At 37.9% G+C, this 16,950-nt stretch overlaps 1 protein-coding gene across 2 annotated transcripts in view; it reads left to right on the forward strand.

The window, feature by feature from the left end:
- The window catches only part of dusp5 (dual specificity phosphatase 5), a 33,458-nt gene continuing 16,508 nt past the window's right edge, over positions 1 to 16,950 (forward strand). The window contains exons 1-2 of one of the 2 annotated variants that reach the window (XM_034299422.2): positions 1 to 118; positions 723 to 837. In XM_034299422.2, the coding sequence (XP_034155313.2) occupies positions 80 to 118; positions 723 to 837 (154 nt within the window). In that variant the 5' untranslated portion in view covers positions 1 to 79. Of the gene's footprint in view, positions 119 to 653; positions 838 to 16,950 lie in introns of those variants that run through there. The other variant, XM_034299421.2, reaches the window with a different exon arrangement.

Below are 16,950 nucleotides of genomic sequence, written 5' to 3' on the forward strand. Positions count from 1 at the left end.
AAACCAGTCGGGGTGCAGGCTTTACGATTCTGATGGACGTAACGTCTATGAGTCATACCCCATGATTGCTCATTGACTGATGTCTCCCTGCATGACGTCTCACTCCCTCAAGGCTGCTGTAAGTGTGTGTGACTCATTCTTATTGAGAACACCTTCCTATTGTACATATAGAAACCTTTATTTTAGACTATACAACAATTAGTGCGCTGTATACAATTTATACAATTATTTTACACCCTAAATAATGTTAGTGTCTATATAATAGGTAGGTAGGTGTCTTTATGTTAGTGTCTTTATAATAGCTAGCTAGACAATAGGTAGGCATTGGAATGTGCAGTACAGAAAAATAGAAAAAAATGAGAAATAAAAGGAAAACATTAATAAAAATGAAACCAAAAAGTTAATGAAAAAAAGGAGATAACCAGAGAAAATATTTCAAATCATGCTTAGTGCATTGTGAAGAAAGCCATCTGGGCATGTGAGGGAAAAAAAATAGAAAAGTACATCATGAAGCAAAAATTAAAAAAAAAAAATGAACAGTGGAAAATAATTTATGTATTTTATTTATTGTTGTTTTTGTTCACCCTCCTTTGCTTGCATATTTTGGAAGATTGCTTTGCTTTAATGGCTTTAACTGCTAGAAAAAAAGTGCCTCCAGTTTTTCCAAGATGGCCGCCTCCATAACATTCAGTTTCAGAGTGAAGTTTTGTACGTTTTTACAGGTGACAGGACGTCCTCCTGTGTCCCACTGCGTCCAAAACCGCATCAGCAAGTCTGCGGGACCTCACTGGAGAACTCGACGTGGTTTTTCGAAGAAATTCACACTAAAGATTTTGGGTGAGACAGACTTCTCTTACTTATTAGCTACATTAGCGTCATAGCTTGGACGCAAAACTACTAAATGTCTAAATGTCTGAGTTCATGGATAACATTTTTCAGGTTTTTTGCCACAGTATATCAAAATTTTGACTTATTAACTGATCTGTTTATATCGTTTGAAGAAAACTTGAAGTTTTCTCGCAGTTCAGATTCATCTGTTAGTTTGAGTTTTTCTCCAAAGTGCCTTCTTTTTTAAAATCTTTCAAAAGTTTAGTTGCTTATTCTAGTTCCAAAAACATGAAGAAAGTACGCTACAGTCCATTATTATGAAGTACGTTGTTCCATAAAACATTTCCTTACAATAATTCATTGTTTTGAGACAAAAAATAAAAAAATCAACATACTAAGTCACAATTCTGAGAAAGTCAGTATTCTGAGATAAAAAGTAAAAAATTTTCAGATAAAAATTAATTGTTTTGAGATAATACATCAAAATCCTGAAGGAAAAAAATAGAAAAAGTCACAGTTACTCTGAGACAAAAAAAATATTTGTAGATATAAAAGTCAAATTTTTGATACAGTAAGTAAAAATTTTTGAGAAGTCAATTAAAAAAAGTCATTATTTTGAGACAAAAAAATAATTTTGAGAAAAAAGTAAAAAAAAAAAAAATTGAGCTACTAAGTTAAAATTTTCGCAAAAAAAAAAAAAAAGGTTGAAAACAAGTATTATTTTGGAGACAGAATTTTGAGATAGTAAGTCACAAAAATGTCATTACCTTGAGACAAAAAGCATTATTTTGAGACCAAAAAACACAATTTTGAGATAATAATTTATTATTTGGAAACAATACATCAAAATCTTGAGATTAGACAATATTTTTTTTGAGATTTTTTGTTTATTTATTTAAATTTTTTTTTTTTTTTTTTTTAGAAGACTTTGAGACAAAATGTATTATTTTCAGACCAAATATATTATTTTGAAACAAAATGTGAAAATTTTGCTAAAAAAAAATTCATCAACTGAAACACACACAACATAAAGACGAGAACGTTTTGCAAAATCTGTCGCTTCTTGTCTGTTGGTTTATTGTATAAGTCTGATTAAATTTCTGTCCAGCTGCTATTAGTGATTCATTCGACATGTCTGAGTCCGATCCTGACCTCACCCACACCCTCACACACACACACACACACACACACACACACACACACACACACACACACACCTGTTTAGCCTTCATTGTCATTCTGAATCAGCTCCTACGCATCATTTTACTCTTTTATCTCGCATAAAAAAGGCGCAGCAGTAGCGGTCTGTATTCCCCTCTGACACTTTGCTATTATTCTTTCTCTTGATTCGTTTCTGTTTCTGCTCTTTTCATTTTAGCTCAGTGCTTGAGTTTACGATTGCAAGTTGCTTCGGATAAAAGCATATTTTGAGTGAATAAATGAATAAAATGTAAATCCACGATGAGTCAGGCGCAGGGTGACGAACCCCAGCGAGCCGGAAGCTGATCTCATCACATCCAAGCACAAAGACAGCATCCTCTTCTTATTATTACTGCTCTTTTATTATAGTAGCTGTCATACCTTTTAAGCACTTTCTTTTTTTATATAGCCAGTTGGTAGCTGCTAAGAAACCATATAGTGCACTATGTAGGGTGTAGAACCTGGTGTATGTCATCCCCATATACAGTAAAAGGTCTATAGGGGGATTATTTATTGCACTACTTAGGATATTGAAGGTGTTATGTCATACTCTTATATAAATTCATAGAAAAAATAGGAAATCTGTAGGGAACATATGGACATATAGTGCACTACATATGGTGTAGAAGCTGTTGTCTGATATCCTATATACATATATATGAGGTAGAACGTTTATAAATGGAAATATTGTGCACTACATAGGGTGTAGAAGCTGTTAGATAATATAAACATGTGTATATTGAAAATAGGAAGTCATATTCTATATACATGTATAGGGTATAGGGGAGCTATAGGGGACATTCAGTGCACTACAAAGGGCATAGAAGCTGTTATGTCATCCCTTACACACATATAACATGTATAAGAAGTATAGATGCAATAGGGGACATATAGTGCCCTACATAGGGCATAGAAGCTGTTATGTCATCCCCTACACACATATGCAGTATATAGGAAGTATATAAGCTATAGGAGACACATAGTGCACTACACAGGGGACATATAGTGCCCTACATAGGGTGGAGAAGCTGTTATGTCATCCCCTACACACATATACAGTATATAGGAAGTATAGAAGCAATAGGGGACATATAGTGCCCTACATAGGGTGGAGAAGCTGTTATGTCATCCCCTACACACGTATACAGTATATAGGAAGTATAGAAGCTATAGGGAACATATAGTTCACTACGTAGGGCGTAGTAGCTGCTATGTCATCCCCTACATACATATACAGTATATAGGAAGTATAGAAGCTATAGGAGACACATAGTGCACTACATAGGGGACATATAGTGCCCTACATAGGGTGGAGAAGCTGTTATGTCATCCCCTACACACATATACAGTATATAGGAAGTATAGAAGCAATAGGGGACATACAGTGCACTACATAGGAGTCATATAGTGCACTACATAGGGCATAGAAGCTGTTATGTCATCCGCTACACATATATACAGTATATAGGAAGTACAGAAGCTTTAGGGGACATATAGTGCACTACATAGGAGTCATATAGTGCACTACATAGGGCATAGAAGCTGTTATGTCATCCCCTACACACATATACAGTATATAGGAAGTATAGAAGCTATAGGGGACATATAGTTCACTACGTAGGGCGTAGAAGCTGTTATGTCATCCCTTACATACATATACAGTATATAGGAAGTACAGAAGCTATAGGGGACATATAGTGCACTACGTAGGGGACATGTAGTTCACTACGTAGGGCGTAGAAGCTGTTATGTCATCCCCTACACACATATACAGTATATAGGAAGTACAGAAGCTATAGGGGACATATAGTGCACTACGTAGGGCGTAGAAGCTTTTATGTCATCCCCTACATACATATACAGTATATAGGAAGTATAGAAGCTATAGGGGACATATAGTGCACTACGTAGGGCGTAGAAGCTGTTGTCATCCACAGTACATATACAGTATATAGGTATGTTGTATAACTGTGTATGGAAAGTGTACCTATCTCGTACCCTATATACTGTATAGTGTACACTACACTGCATAGGGTGTATATCAGCATGTTTGCTATAATATTCTCAGAGTACAAAATGTGTTATTTATATGAACGTGGTACAGAGTGTGTTTGAGACCCAACCGGAACAGGCAGCACTGCTGCATCAGCTGTGAGCATGATGCTCAACACACACACACACACACACACACACACACACACACTCAAAATGGCTATTTCAGAGTGAAGAGATGACAATGTGTGTGTGCGTGTGCATGTGTGTAATGATGAATCAAAGTGTCCACTTCCTGTGTGCTGCATAAGGGGACAGATGGATGACTGTGACAAATCACACACACCCACACACACACACACACACACACACACACACACACACACAGCTCACCATACTTCTCAAGTCAGTTAAAGCATGTGAGATGAAGACGTCAGCATTGTCAATACTTAATCTGCAAGAATGGAGCCTTCATTCAAGCCACTACTACACACACACACACACACACACACACACACACACACACGCACACACACATACGCACACACACATACGCATACGCACACACACTGAGAAAACGGCATCAAAACAGTGAAGCCAGGAACAACGTTACATTGACGCTGACTTCAGAGCTTGACGTCAGCTTTCTTGTTAAGTGTGTGTGTGTTTGTGTGTATATATCCAGCCTGTGTGTGAGTGTGAGATCAACGTCGAGAAATGCAGCCACCTCATTTCACACTACACAGTCATGACAACGACACTTTGGTGTCACAGAAACGAAGACGACGATTTTCAATATTTTTGTGTTTTGGTTTTTTAGGGGGCCAGGCACCGAAGGTGTGAAGTTTTTTTGTTTGATTGTTTGTTTGTTTTGTTTCGTCTACACAAATAAATCAGTTATTATATAGAATTCATATAGGAAGTATTTGATTTCTCCGTGTACACTCGGTTTGAAAAGGAAATTCCATCAGATCACAATGCCTTCTGGGTAAACATGAACTCTCTGCCCCTTTAACAGACTTGATTTAAGCTGATACAGTGGAAAGTAGTGTTATAATGAGTGTGTGTGTGTGTGTGTGTGTGTGTGTGTGTGTGTGGGCACTGATTATCATTGATTTTGCTGGATGACTGACAGCACACACACCTCGCCCCACCTTACCGCCAACTCAGCTGGATGTAGCTCTTGCGCACACACACACACACACACACACACATACCTGTATTGCTCATGAATGGTGTGTCATTATGAATACTTCAGCTCCGTCAGTGAATCACACACACACACACACACACACACACACACACACACCCTCATTCTCACTATGTGTGTCTCTCTCTTTCTGTCTTTCTGTCTCTCTCTCTCTCTCTCTCTGTTTCTCTCTCTCTTTCTGTCTCTCTCTCCTTCTAACTGTCTGTCTCTCCATTTTACACACACACACACACACTCATTCACTACGTGTCTGTCTCTCTCTTTCTGTCTCTGTCTCTCTCTCTATGTCTGTCCTTCTTGCTGTCTGTCTCTCACTCTGTGTCTCTGTGTCTACCAGTCTTTCTTTCCTTTCCTTTCTCTCTGTCTCTCTCTCTCCTTCTTGGTGTGTATGTCTGTCTCTCTATTGCACTCCTCTCTCTGTCTCTCTCTCTCTCATTCACTACATGTCTGTCTCTCTCTCTTTGTCTTTCTCTATCTTTTCTTTCTCACACATTCTCATTCTTGCTATACAGCATCACTCTCTCTCCTTCTTGCTGTCTCTCTCACTTCCTTTTTCTGTCTCTCTCTCTCTCTCTCTCTCCCTCTCTGTGTCGGTCTCGTTTGTACTCCTCTCCCTGTCTCTCTCTCTCTCTCTCTCTCTCTCTCACACATACACACACGCACATGCATACACACGCGCACAAACATTTTACATGTATGTGTCCCTCTCTATATATGCCTCTCTGTCACTCTCTCACTCTCACACATACACACACACACACAAACACGCACACATTGCATGTATGTGTCTCTCTCTACATATGCCTCTCTCTCTCTTTCTCTCTCTCACACACACACATACACACACACACAAACATTTTACATGTATGTGTCCCTCTCTATATATGCCTCTCTATCTCTCTCTCTCTCTCTCTCTCTCTCTCGTGCACACACGCACAAACACACACACATTGCATGTATGTGTCCCTCTCTACATATGCCTCTCTCTCTCTCTCTCTCTCTCTCTCTTTCTCCCCTTTCTTTGACCAGGAAATGCAGTGAGTCAGAGAGAGAGAGAGAGACAGAGAGAGACAGAGTGTGTTTTCTTGACACCACTGTGCGTCAAGAAAAGTTTCGAACGCAGATGATTTGCATACATAATTAACACACAGCAGGTTCACCGGTGTGTGACACGATACACTGCTGCTGTACGACTGTTATCCTGTTCAAATACGCTTGTGTGTTTATGAGCAACTCAAAAGTTGTGACTTAATTCTGCAGTTTCTTAATACGCATTCAGTTAGCACTAAAATCCGTGATGTAACAGCGTAATTCTACTTAGCCCGAGTCTTTTCTTAGTAATTTATCAACATATCTGAGGGAAATGTTAACATTCCTGAGTGTTTAGTGTCACTTTCACTGTCACTGAGCCTTCACCTTGTCCATATCAAAGCACAAACAGCTATGCTAGCTACTAAATTACTAGCCTCAGTCATTTCTAGCATATGCTCAGTGTCCGTACTGCGCCTGAGAGTGAAAATGAATTTCGGAAAGCCCCGAGCTTTTAGTGTTACAGAATAGTAGAAGGATCTCAGCTGTCCATCAAACAAAGTGGGCGGGGCATTAAACAACAAAGTATTATTGTTCATTTACATAAAATGGTAGCGAATTGATCGAGATCAAAAACCTTTTCAGAGTGACTTCTGTTGCTGTTGGTGGGACAAACGTGTTGTGAATCTCGAATATAAAAACATATTTACTACATTAATATTAATTCTATTCATTTTTGCAAAAGTTTATGATAATTTCAAGATACTAATGTATAGTTTTGGAAAATGTTTTCCTTATTAAGACTTGATGAATGAGTAAATGATATAGATTTGTACACAAAAGGCTTACACAGATTTACTATCTGCCCTTCGGTTGTATTAATTTGGCTCAGTACAGTATCTATTCCTAAAGTAACTTTCAGGCTTCAACATTTATTCACTTCGAATCGAATCCTGTTGTGTACCCTGCCTCTCGGTGCGATTCTTTAGGAAGGTGAGAACCCAGCAAACGCACTCGGGTGCGGATCGAAGCAACCGGTCCGAGAGCACCTGAGCGAGTTCTCGGTCCTCTTCCAAGTGACATCTGGAGCAATGACAAAGCGATTCGACTCTGAATCGACTCGACTGTAGAAAGTGAATCAAACATGCTGGATTTTTGGTTGTGGGCAGCTGTTCTGAAAATAAAATGAAGTCCACTGCATGTTCAGGATGCGGGGTTTTTGATTTGTTTAATCATGTGCAATGTGAAACCAGCTACTAACTGAGCAAGCACCGCCATAGTGCAGTAAAATGCATTTGCATAAACTCCGCCTTCTACTTTGCACTTTAGAATTGGACACGCCCCTGATTGCATATTCATTAATGCAAACATGTTATTTTGCTCAAATGAAACATGCAATCCTCCACAGATCGTGTGTGTGTGTGTCTGTGTGTGTGTCTGTGTGTTTCACTGTCAGTCTTGCAGTTCAGACTCTTGGTGTCAGATTCAGGCCTAATCATTGCCACACAGCTCCTTCACACACACACACATATGAACACACACGCACACACTTCAGGAGGTGACGCAGGGCTGTTATGGTGCGCGTGTGTGTGCGTCATCGATTTTTGAAGACATAAGCCACGCGTGTGTTGATACAGACTAACATGACGTAGGCTTTTACACTTTCAATACACACGTCACTGACACACCAACCTGGTGTGTGTGTCTGTGTGTTCTTCACTGGATGTATCAGAGTGACCACTCTATCAATTTTCTTTACTTATAGTGCCTGTGTGTGCATGCATGTGTGTGTTGTTTTCCCTCATCAATGACACACACTCAGGTAACGAAGCCTTGACAGCTCTCTACTGGACTCCACACACACACACACACACACACTCTCACACCACACATATTACAGTGTGTTACACCAGACAATGCCAAAGCTTCTCAGTGAGTCATGTTGTGTGTGTGTGTGTAGCGAAGTTATTAAGCAGGCCTGATGGAGTGTGTGCGCTCTACCAGCTAATCAAACACTATCCACATTCACAACACCTGTCTCCCTGCAGTTTCACACACAAATGTGTGTTTTGTTGATATTGTTACTGTTACACACACACACACACACACACACACACACACACACTACCTGTTCACCTTTTTCTCACTCAGTACTTCCTTAATTACTTCACACCATTTAAATATAAGGAACTAATGGGGCCTAGCCTGTGTGTGTGTGTGTGTGTGTGTGTGTGTGTGTGTGTTTTAACCTGCAGGTGCCATATTCAGATGAACTGATGTTTTTCTTGGTAAAGTTTCAGCCTAAATATGATTGTGTGCACAACACCCACCCACCCACCCACCCACACACACACACACACACACACACACACACACACACACACACACACTCACTCACCCACCCACCCACACACTCACACACACAAGCGTCACTCCCTCCTCACCAGCTGAAGCTGAAGGGTGTTTCAGTACAGCTATGACTGCTCTAGTTTCACACTCAGTCAGAGCAGGAAACACAGAAAACACACCGAGCCCTTAGATACGACAGGAAAAGCATTTTAGATTTACTCCTGATGTCCAAGCTAGCAGGTTGAGCTAGCAAGCTACGTTGCGTCTGTCTCGCAGCATAACAGCAGCTTATTTCATAACTTATTTATAGCTATTAGAGAGAGAGTAGCTAACTAGTAAGCTAACTGGCTATTTAGCTGTTTATGTTTAAACTCCTCAGTGTAATATTAGCTTTATTTAATTTCTCATTTTCTGTTGCTGTTTTTAATCATTAAGTATTTTGCTAATCATTGAGAAACGATTTGCTAGCGCAGTCGAACTAGCTAGCATTAGCTTGTTATTAGATATGCTTACTAGAGTTGCAAGGAGCGGTCATTGGTATACATTTGCTAAACATAAATAACCAGCTAATAGCACCAGAAAATTAGATGTTACATGAAGGTAAGGGGTAAACACTTGTCAATAGACAACAGCGCCAGAAAATGAGGTATTAGATAAAGCTAGCATTACACTGAGGAGTTTATTTAACTAAAACATAAATAGCTAGCTAATACCATCAGGAAATGAGGTATAAAATAAAGCTAACATTACAGTGAGGAGTTTATTTAACTAAAACATAAATAGCTAGCTAATACCATCAGGAAATGAGGTATAAAATAAAGCTAGCATTACACTGAGGAGTTTATTTAACTAAAACATAAATAGCTAGCTAATACCATCAGGAAATGAGGTATTAGATAAAGCTAGCGTTACACTGAGGAGTTTATTTAACTAAAACATAAATAGCTAGCTAATACCATCAGGAAATGAGGTATTAAATAAAGCTAGCATTACACTGAGGAGATGTCACTTAGCTAAACATATAAATAAGTCACTAATAGTAGCCGGAAATGAGGTTTTACATAAAGCAAGCATTACACTGAGGGATTGTTTTCGATATACATTAGCTGAACATAATAGCTAGCTAATTACATCAGATGTTAGCTAAAGCTAGCATTAGACAGAGAGGTTTTCATTGGAGTAGATAAATATAAACCGCTACATTTTTTACGCTTAGGAGTTCAGTTAGCTAAAGATAAATAGCTAATAGCAGCTATAAATAGCTAATCTGCTGCTATTAGCAGCAGAAAATGAGTCATTAAATAACTGTAGCATTCCACTGAGGAGTTTTCACTGGAATACCTTAGCTAAACATAAATAACTACTATAATTATGGCAGGTTTATGTAAGAAACATGAGTGATTCAATAAATTGAGCAGTAAAATTTATTTCCAGTGTCAGAGAGAGCAGAGTGTGTGGAATTGTCCACACAATTATTTAAATTGTATCAAATGTGATACCTATAAATTTACACGGTTGGCTAGAAACTGAACGTCAACTATACGACTATAGAAGTGACCTATCACAGTGCATTGTGGGATATTCTCACTGTTTTTGGACAGTACTACAAAATGGCCAACCCTGATGTTAGTGCACTATGTAGTGAATAGATGCATTTTTTAAAAAAAAAACAAAAACTATGTTTAATTCTGTACGTAAGTGTTCGTCAGCTTTGGGGTTAAAAACGAAACACGCGAGCCGACTCTGTGGCGTCTGTGTGTCCTTTAGACGGGGATTCTTTATACCTTGTGAGGATGTGGATTGTTTCGGGAAAGCTGGACAGGAAGTAGCAGGCCCCGCTGCTCTTTATCAGTCAGAGAGGCAGGAAGAGGAAGGAGCTCAGAGGAAACAGCTCCCCTGCTTACGCGCTTCATTAAAATTAGCTCTAACATGTTGTAGAGTCACACTTACACACACACACACACACACTTGCTCACCACACTCAGCCTTGACTAGGTCACTAGCCAGGCCAGTGGTTCCAAAAATCTTTGTTCTCTCTTTTGTCTCCTTTCTCTTTGTGTTTTTCTCTGATATATAATTTCAAGTTTCAATTCCATGTTACACTCGAAATAAAAAGGTTCCACGTAGCACTCTGAAGCACCCTTGGCACGGTTCTCTGAGGGAACCCGTGAAGGTTCTGCACAGGTTCTGCATTTCAGAAAGCTAGAATTATTCATAAAAACCATCAGAAGAACTACTGAAGAACCTCTTTACTGAAGAACATCTGACTGGCAATCTATCTATCTGTCTGTTTGTCTGTCTGTCTGTTTGTATACGTATCTGTCTGGTCATCTGTCTGACTGTATACCCATGTCTGTCTTTCTGTCTGTCTGTGTGTCTGTCTGTCTTTCTGTCTGTCTGTCTGTCTGTCTTTCTGTCTTTCTGTCTGTCTGTCTGTCTGTCCGTCTCTCTAACTGAAATCTAAATTATGAATCATCTGACGCACTTGTTCTCATCTTGCTAATTGATTAGCTGATTAACAGGCTATACGCTAGCTACTAAACATGCTCCTGTAGTGCAATAGATAGATAGATAGATAGACAGATGGATGTCCTTTTTTTCTCTAGTGGCGCTTTCTCATGACATAATAATGAGCTCTCATGAACCCGAACACTTCTTTAGAACATTGCTGTTTAGGGGACAGCCTACATCTGTGGACTGTTTTCAGGAACTTGTCTAAATGAATATTAGACTAATATTAGTTTCTCATTAGACCACTTCCGCTGTGTGTGTGTGTGTGTGGGTGTGTGGGTGGGTAGGTGGTGGTGATCGTATATGGGGTGATTTTAGACCAGCTGCGTTAGTTCCCTGTAAATCTCTGATTTCCAGAAGATGACAGTGTTATGTGGAAGTCAGAGCGTAGGCGTTGGCTCTCAGCCAGACTCGAAGTGCACTTCCACTTAACACATACACACACACTCATGCCTTAGCACATTAGCATAATGCTACAGTTGGCTAGCTCTGTATACACAGATACTACTAACATTACACACACTCGTGCCTTAGCACGTTAGCATAATGGTACACTTGGCTAGCTCTGTATGTCTTAGCACAGGAAGGCAGACAGACTGATCGATTGACAGATTGATTGACAGACAGACAATAGATAGATAGATAGATGGATACTGAGGATAGATAGACAGACAGAGACACAGATAGATAGACAGAAAGAGTGACAGAACAAGCTGGTAAATAGATTGATTGATTAACTGACCAGCAGTCCCTGCTCTAGAACCTAGAGAACCCACACGACAACAGAGAGACCTTACTCTAGAACACTGTAGAAATCTATATTCGTAGATTTCCCCCCTAGCACACTAGACATGCTAAACACGCTAAACACACACACAGACACACACACACACTCTTTACTGCACTAGAACACAAACCCTCCTGAGACCCAGAGAGATTTAAACAGCACAACAGGATATCGTTCGTCTCCTGACTTTCTGTGTTTTGTGTAATATGGGGAATTCTTCCAGGGTTCTTGGGATAGTTAAGGGTTCTTCACTTCTTAAAGAAGTTCTGCATGGAGTCCTGTCTGAAGGGGAAACATTTTGTTGTTGAGTTATAAATAGAACCTTTAAAGATTTTCCCCAAATGGACAAACTGGAGAACGTTTTAGGGTGATGGAAGAGTGAACATAAAATCAACACCTCTACACATTCCACTTTTAGAAGAAACAGTTCCTCAAGGGTTCTTTGGATGGTTAAAGGTATTCCTGTGGTGTAGGGTTCTACCGGGAACCTTTAGATCTATTCCGTGAACTATTTTAGTACATAACATTGAATGTTACCTGTTTGAATGACCTCAGTGCTTCTTCTTAGTGTGAAAACTGGTGGACACTGGCAATGCATTGTAGGTAAACCTATCTAAAAACCCCCCAATGGTTCCTCTTACTCGAACAGATTTTTGCTCTTAAAATGGCTGCTGTTCTACTAAAAACACAAACTAGCTGTAAGTGCTATCTTGAGGAACATACAGTATGTTGTGTGTGTGTGTGTGTGTGTTTGGCAGGAGGTGTTTGTACGACTCTGAAGTATTTGTTACAGAATATGTGTACAGGAAAGGTTTCTGATTGTGATCACGCTGACCTTTAGACTTCCCGTTTAGTTTTCAGTAGCATTTCTTGTCAGTTTGCGGGTGCAATTGACTGGTCATGTACAGTGGGTGTGTGTGCGTTTAATAGTGTGGGTGTGTGTGTGTGTGTGTGTGAGAGAGAGAGAGAGCGAGAGAGAGAGATCTTTGTCATCACATTTGGCTTGCCTAGTGTGAACTCGAAAACCTCAAATGCTGAAGTCAGCTGGGTGTTGGTCAGTCAGTGTTGGGTTTCGGGGGAAAAAAAACACGCTACAATGGGGTTTGAAGTCAAGGTCAGCATCATGGGTTTCCTGACACTGAGTGTGAGTGTGAGAGAGTGCGTGTGTGTGTGTGTGTGTGTGTGTGTGTGTGTGTGTGCAGTGCAAATTCACCTTTCTCTAATGTCTTGTTTCAAAATTATATTAAACAATAGAGGTCACAATGAGTTTTCACCAGTGGATTCCTGATATTATTACAAATATCTGATTTATATTAGATTATCTTATTTATATTGTATTATTTATATATTTATATTTATTTTTTCAAAAACATTTGCATTTTGTTCATGCAAATGAGGCTTTGGCTAATTAAATATGTATTAATATGCAAAAGTCTAATCTAAGAAAATTGATGTTAGAATTAAATTCTTTATTTCACCGCGAAGATGCTCTCAAGGGAAAGACTTTTTTTTGTCAGAAACTCACTTGTTTATTATTTAATCAAGAAATTAGCATTTTTACGCAGTTTTCAGGATAAAATCGATCATAAATCTAAAAATTAGTAACATTTTGACATATTATTCTATAATAAGCTTTGAAATAGTGAAAGGAATGAATTTATAAAATTTCATGAATCTGTAATATGGGATTTTTGATTTTTTTTAGGAAACAATCATTTTTTAAGTTTAAAAATTAATGTGAAAGTGTGGATTATAAGGTCTATAAAAGATGCTGATGTATATATTATAATGACACATAGCTTGATGTTTATATCAGGAAACAATCTTTTCGGGGATATATGATACGACATGATTGAAGAAGCTCCGCCCACTTCACAAAGTTGCTAAGTTTTAAATAATGCATTGGTTGTGAACAGACAAGGCAGAAAAAATAAAGATTTTTTTTTGTTGTTTTGATAATTTTAGCACTACAGTTTAAAAGTAGACATGTTATACATGCAATTTAACCAAACATCTGTAAATAACATGAACAAAAGCATCATTTTCTCTTGTAGTGTCTTGCATTAATGAAATGAAAATGAAAAACTGAAGCTTTAATGAAAGACTCAGTTTCTATTTCCTCTAAATGTGTCTTTGATGCACACACTGCTGCTGGAGTCATGGATTGTTTTAGCTGTTAGTCATATAGCTGCTCTGAGTCATGTGTGGTATTTATTTATGAGGGCTGAGTCATTCATTCACATCGTTTTTCATACATTTAATAAGCCTGAGGATTTTAAAGCCAGCTCTTTTTTTCTCTGTGATATTTTTTCAAGCAAGCTTTACTTCTAAAGGTAGTTATTCAAGAATGTTCAGCACATGATGGTGTTACTAACACCTCAAAACACTGTCGAGAAGGCTGTGTTCTGTTCATGATGCAGTCAATAAGGTAGGCAGCTTTATATGGACAGCATTTGTAATTTCTTTAGACGCAGGCTAGTGAATCAGTCGACTTTATAGCATTCACCAAATTACTATCAATTCCTTTCTATTATTCAACAGACCAAAATTCATCCCTGGTTGAAAAATACAGTGTGTATCATAATTGAAATTCCATAGTTTTATAAACGTGTACTGAGAACGTATACTTAAGTGAAAGTATAGATAATTTGTCAAAATAATCGGACAAAAGTGGAGGTATCGAGGCAAAAATATACTCAAATGTAAGTAAAAAAGTTATACTTAAGGTAGTTAACTGATGAAATTACGTTAATGTCATGCTTTCATATGAAAATAATATTTATTACTTATCTAAAATTATTAGAAAACAGTTTTAAACTAAATACTCAACTATGATGATTTACCTGAAAACAGCATTCAATCTCCATGAGATTGCAGTATAGATACGAATAAAATAAAATAATTTTAAAAAACCAAAACTTAAGTATAGTAACCAATTTCCGTTACTTACTGTAAGTATTGTCCATTACTTCTTCTTGTTAGCTAGCTAACATTGTTACTGTTTTGATTAACGGTCATATTTGCTGTTCTCGTAGTTAAATGTAGCTAGCTTTGGCATACGTTAGATTAACTAGCTATCAGCTTTAGCAGTGAGATGATTGCTCATGACATCATGAATATTGCTGTACAGTTTACTGCCATATTTAGAAATAATATTTATTTTTTGGCTAAATGCCATTTCGAACATTAAACGAGTTAATCCTAAAGATAAGAACTCAATTCTATTGTCAGTTGTAATACAAATATACAGTGTGTTGTACGACAAGTGATCTATTCTTTATGTATCTATTTAAAACGGGCCCATTGCCTACGTATATTTGCGTAAACTGCGTAAATCTTACACACGTCTGCTCATAGAATGGTTTTCTCCTTCTTTCTCCTTCTCTATATCATGACCTTTCGAGATGCAGGTTTGGTCTTGTATATTGTTTCTGCTCCATCCTGCCAGTCTGTTCTTTACATCACTTCCTGTCCTTCCTGTCTCAAAGGAAAACAATGAAAACAAAACTATGCAATGTATGTATATATATATATATATATATATATATATATATATATATATATATATATACTTTTACAGGAGTAATATATGAGATAGAAATATTAAACTGTGGAACTTTCTAGTAAGAACCTCTAACTACACACACAGACTGTAGTATTTGGGACCCAGGTGTAGTATCGGTGTCACTGCCAGGAAGAGCTTGTGTGTGTGTGTGTGTGTGTGTGTATTGGCTGTGGGACAAGTGACCTTTCCACTAACCTTTAAATTGAGAACATCAGGGTTATTTGTAAAATTTGTACAAATTTCACATCATGTTTCAAGTGTATTGATACTTCTCTATAATTTGAATGTTTCTCCGCTACACCATGTCCGGGGTTTTTTTTTCTTTTTTTTTCTTTTCATCACACCCACATGTACCTTCTCTCCTTCATCTTACACACTCACACAAACACACACACACACACACCATGATTTGTGTCCTCATTCATCCCCATGTGAGTCATACCAAGGACATTCCCTAATGTACATCTTGGATACACTAAGGGTTGTGTTTCAGTAAGGTGTGTGTGTGTGAGTGTGTGTGAGTGTGTGTGAGTGTGTGTGAGTGTGTGTGAGTGTGTGTGAGTGTGTGTGTGAGTGTGTGTGAGTGTGTGTGCTCTAATGAAGACACAGGGATAGTGAGCTAAATATAGCACCTCTCTGAGGTAGAGAGAACGCCTCCACCTGAAGGACGTGTCACCTTTCTTTCCTTCCTTTTTTTTGTTTGTCATTTAAACACGAGGTGATGTGACGCCTGCAGACTGTGATGGAGTCGATCACGATGCTGTAGGTGCTTTGTTATAGAAGGAACTAGTCGTCTTGCCCTGAGCGAACGTGTGAAATTATAGTGAATGTAGGATTTTACGGCTGAGATCTGGGTTTTACATCTGTATGTGCTTTTCACTGCAAAAACATTATACCTAGATGATATTTAAGTGAAAAATCTTGATTATAGTCAAATTTATCTGTTACAAGATTACAGTCAACCAAATATATGATTGTTAAACTGTTTTCTAGCCTTTTTTTTTTTTTTTTTTACTAATTTTAAGCTTGAAATATTCTTCTAAGCATTTAAGCATTTATTTCTAGACAAAAGCACAATTATTTTTTTTGCTAATTGAATTGCATTTACCGGTTATATGAATAATAACAACACATATCAACATATATCATATCATATTATATTATTTTTTCACTATTAACGTCCTAACATACATTATATTATATTGTGAATGAGAAAACATCTGGAAAACCAACCACACACTAAACATCTGGTTGTTCTGAAGTCAATTTCACTTGCATTTTATCCTCAGGGTGTGCAAACTTTTGCACTCAAAGCAATTAAACACTAAATATAGACATTATACAGTGCTGTAATATACATACACACCATAACTACACACCATAACTGATAAATGTTGTGTATTTATATTTTTATAGTGTTTTTATATTTATATAATTATTGTTATTATTATTTTTTACAGTTTATTCACTATAGGATTG

The sequence above is a fragment of the Pangasianodon hypophthalmus genome, chromosome 25 (assembly GCF_027358585.1).
Source record: "Pangasianodon hypophthalmus isolate fPanHyp1 chromosome 25, fPanHyp1.pri, whole genome shotgun sequence".
Taxonomy (NCBI): domain Eukaryota; kingdom Metazoa; phylum Chordata; class Actinopteri; order Siluriformes; family Pangasiidae; genus Pangasianodon; species Pangasianodon hypophthalmus.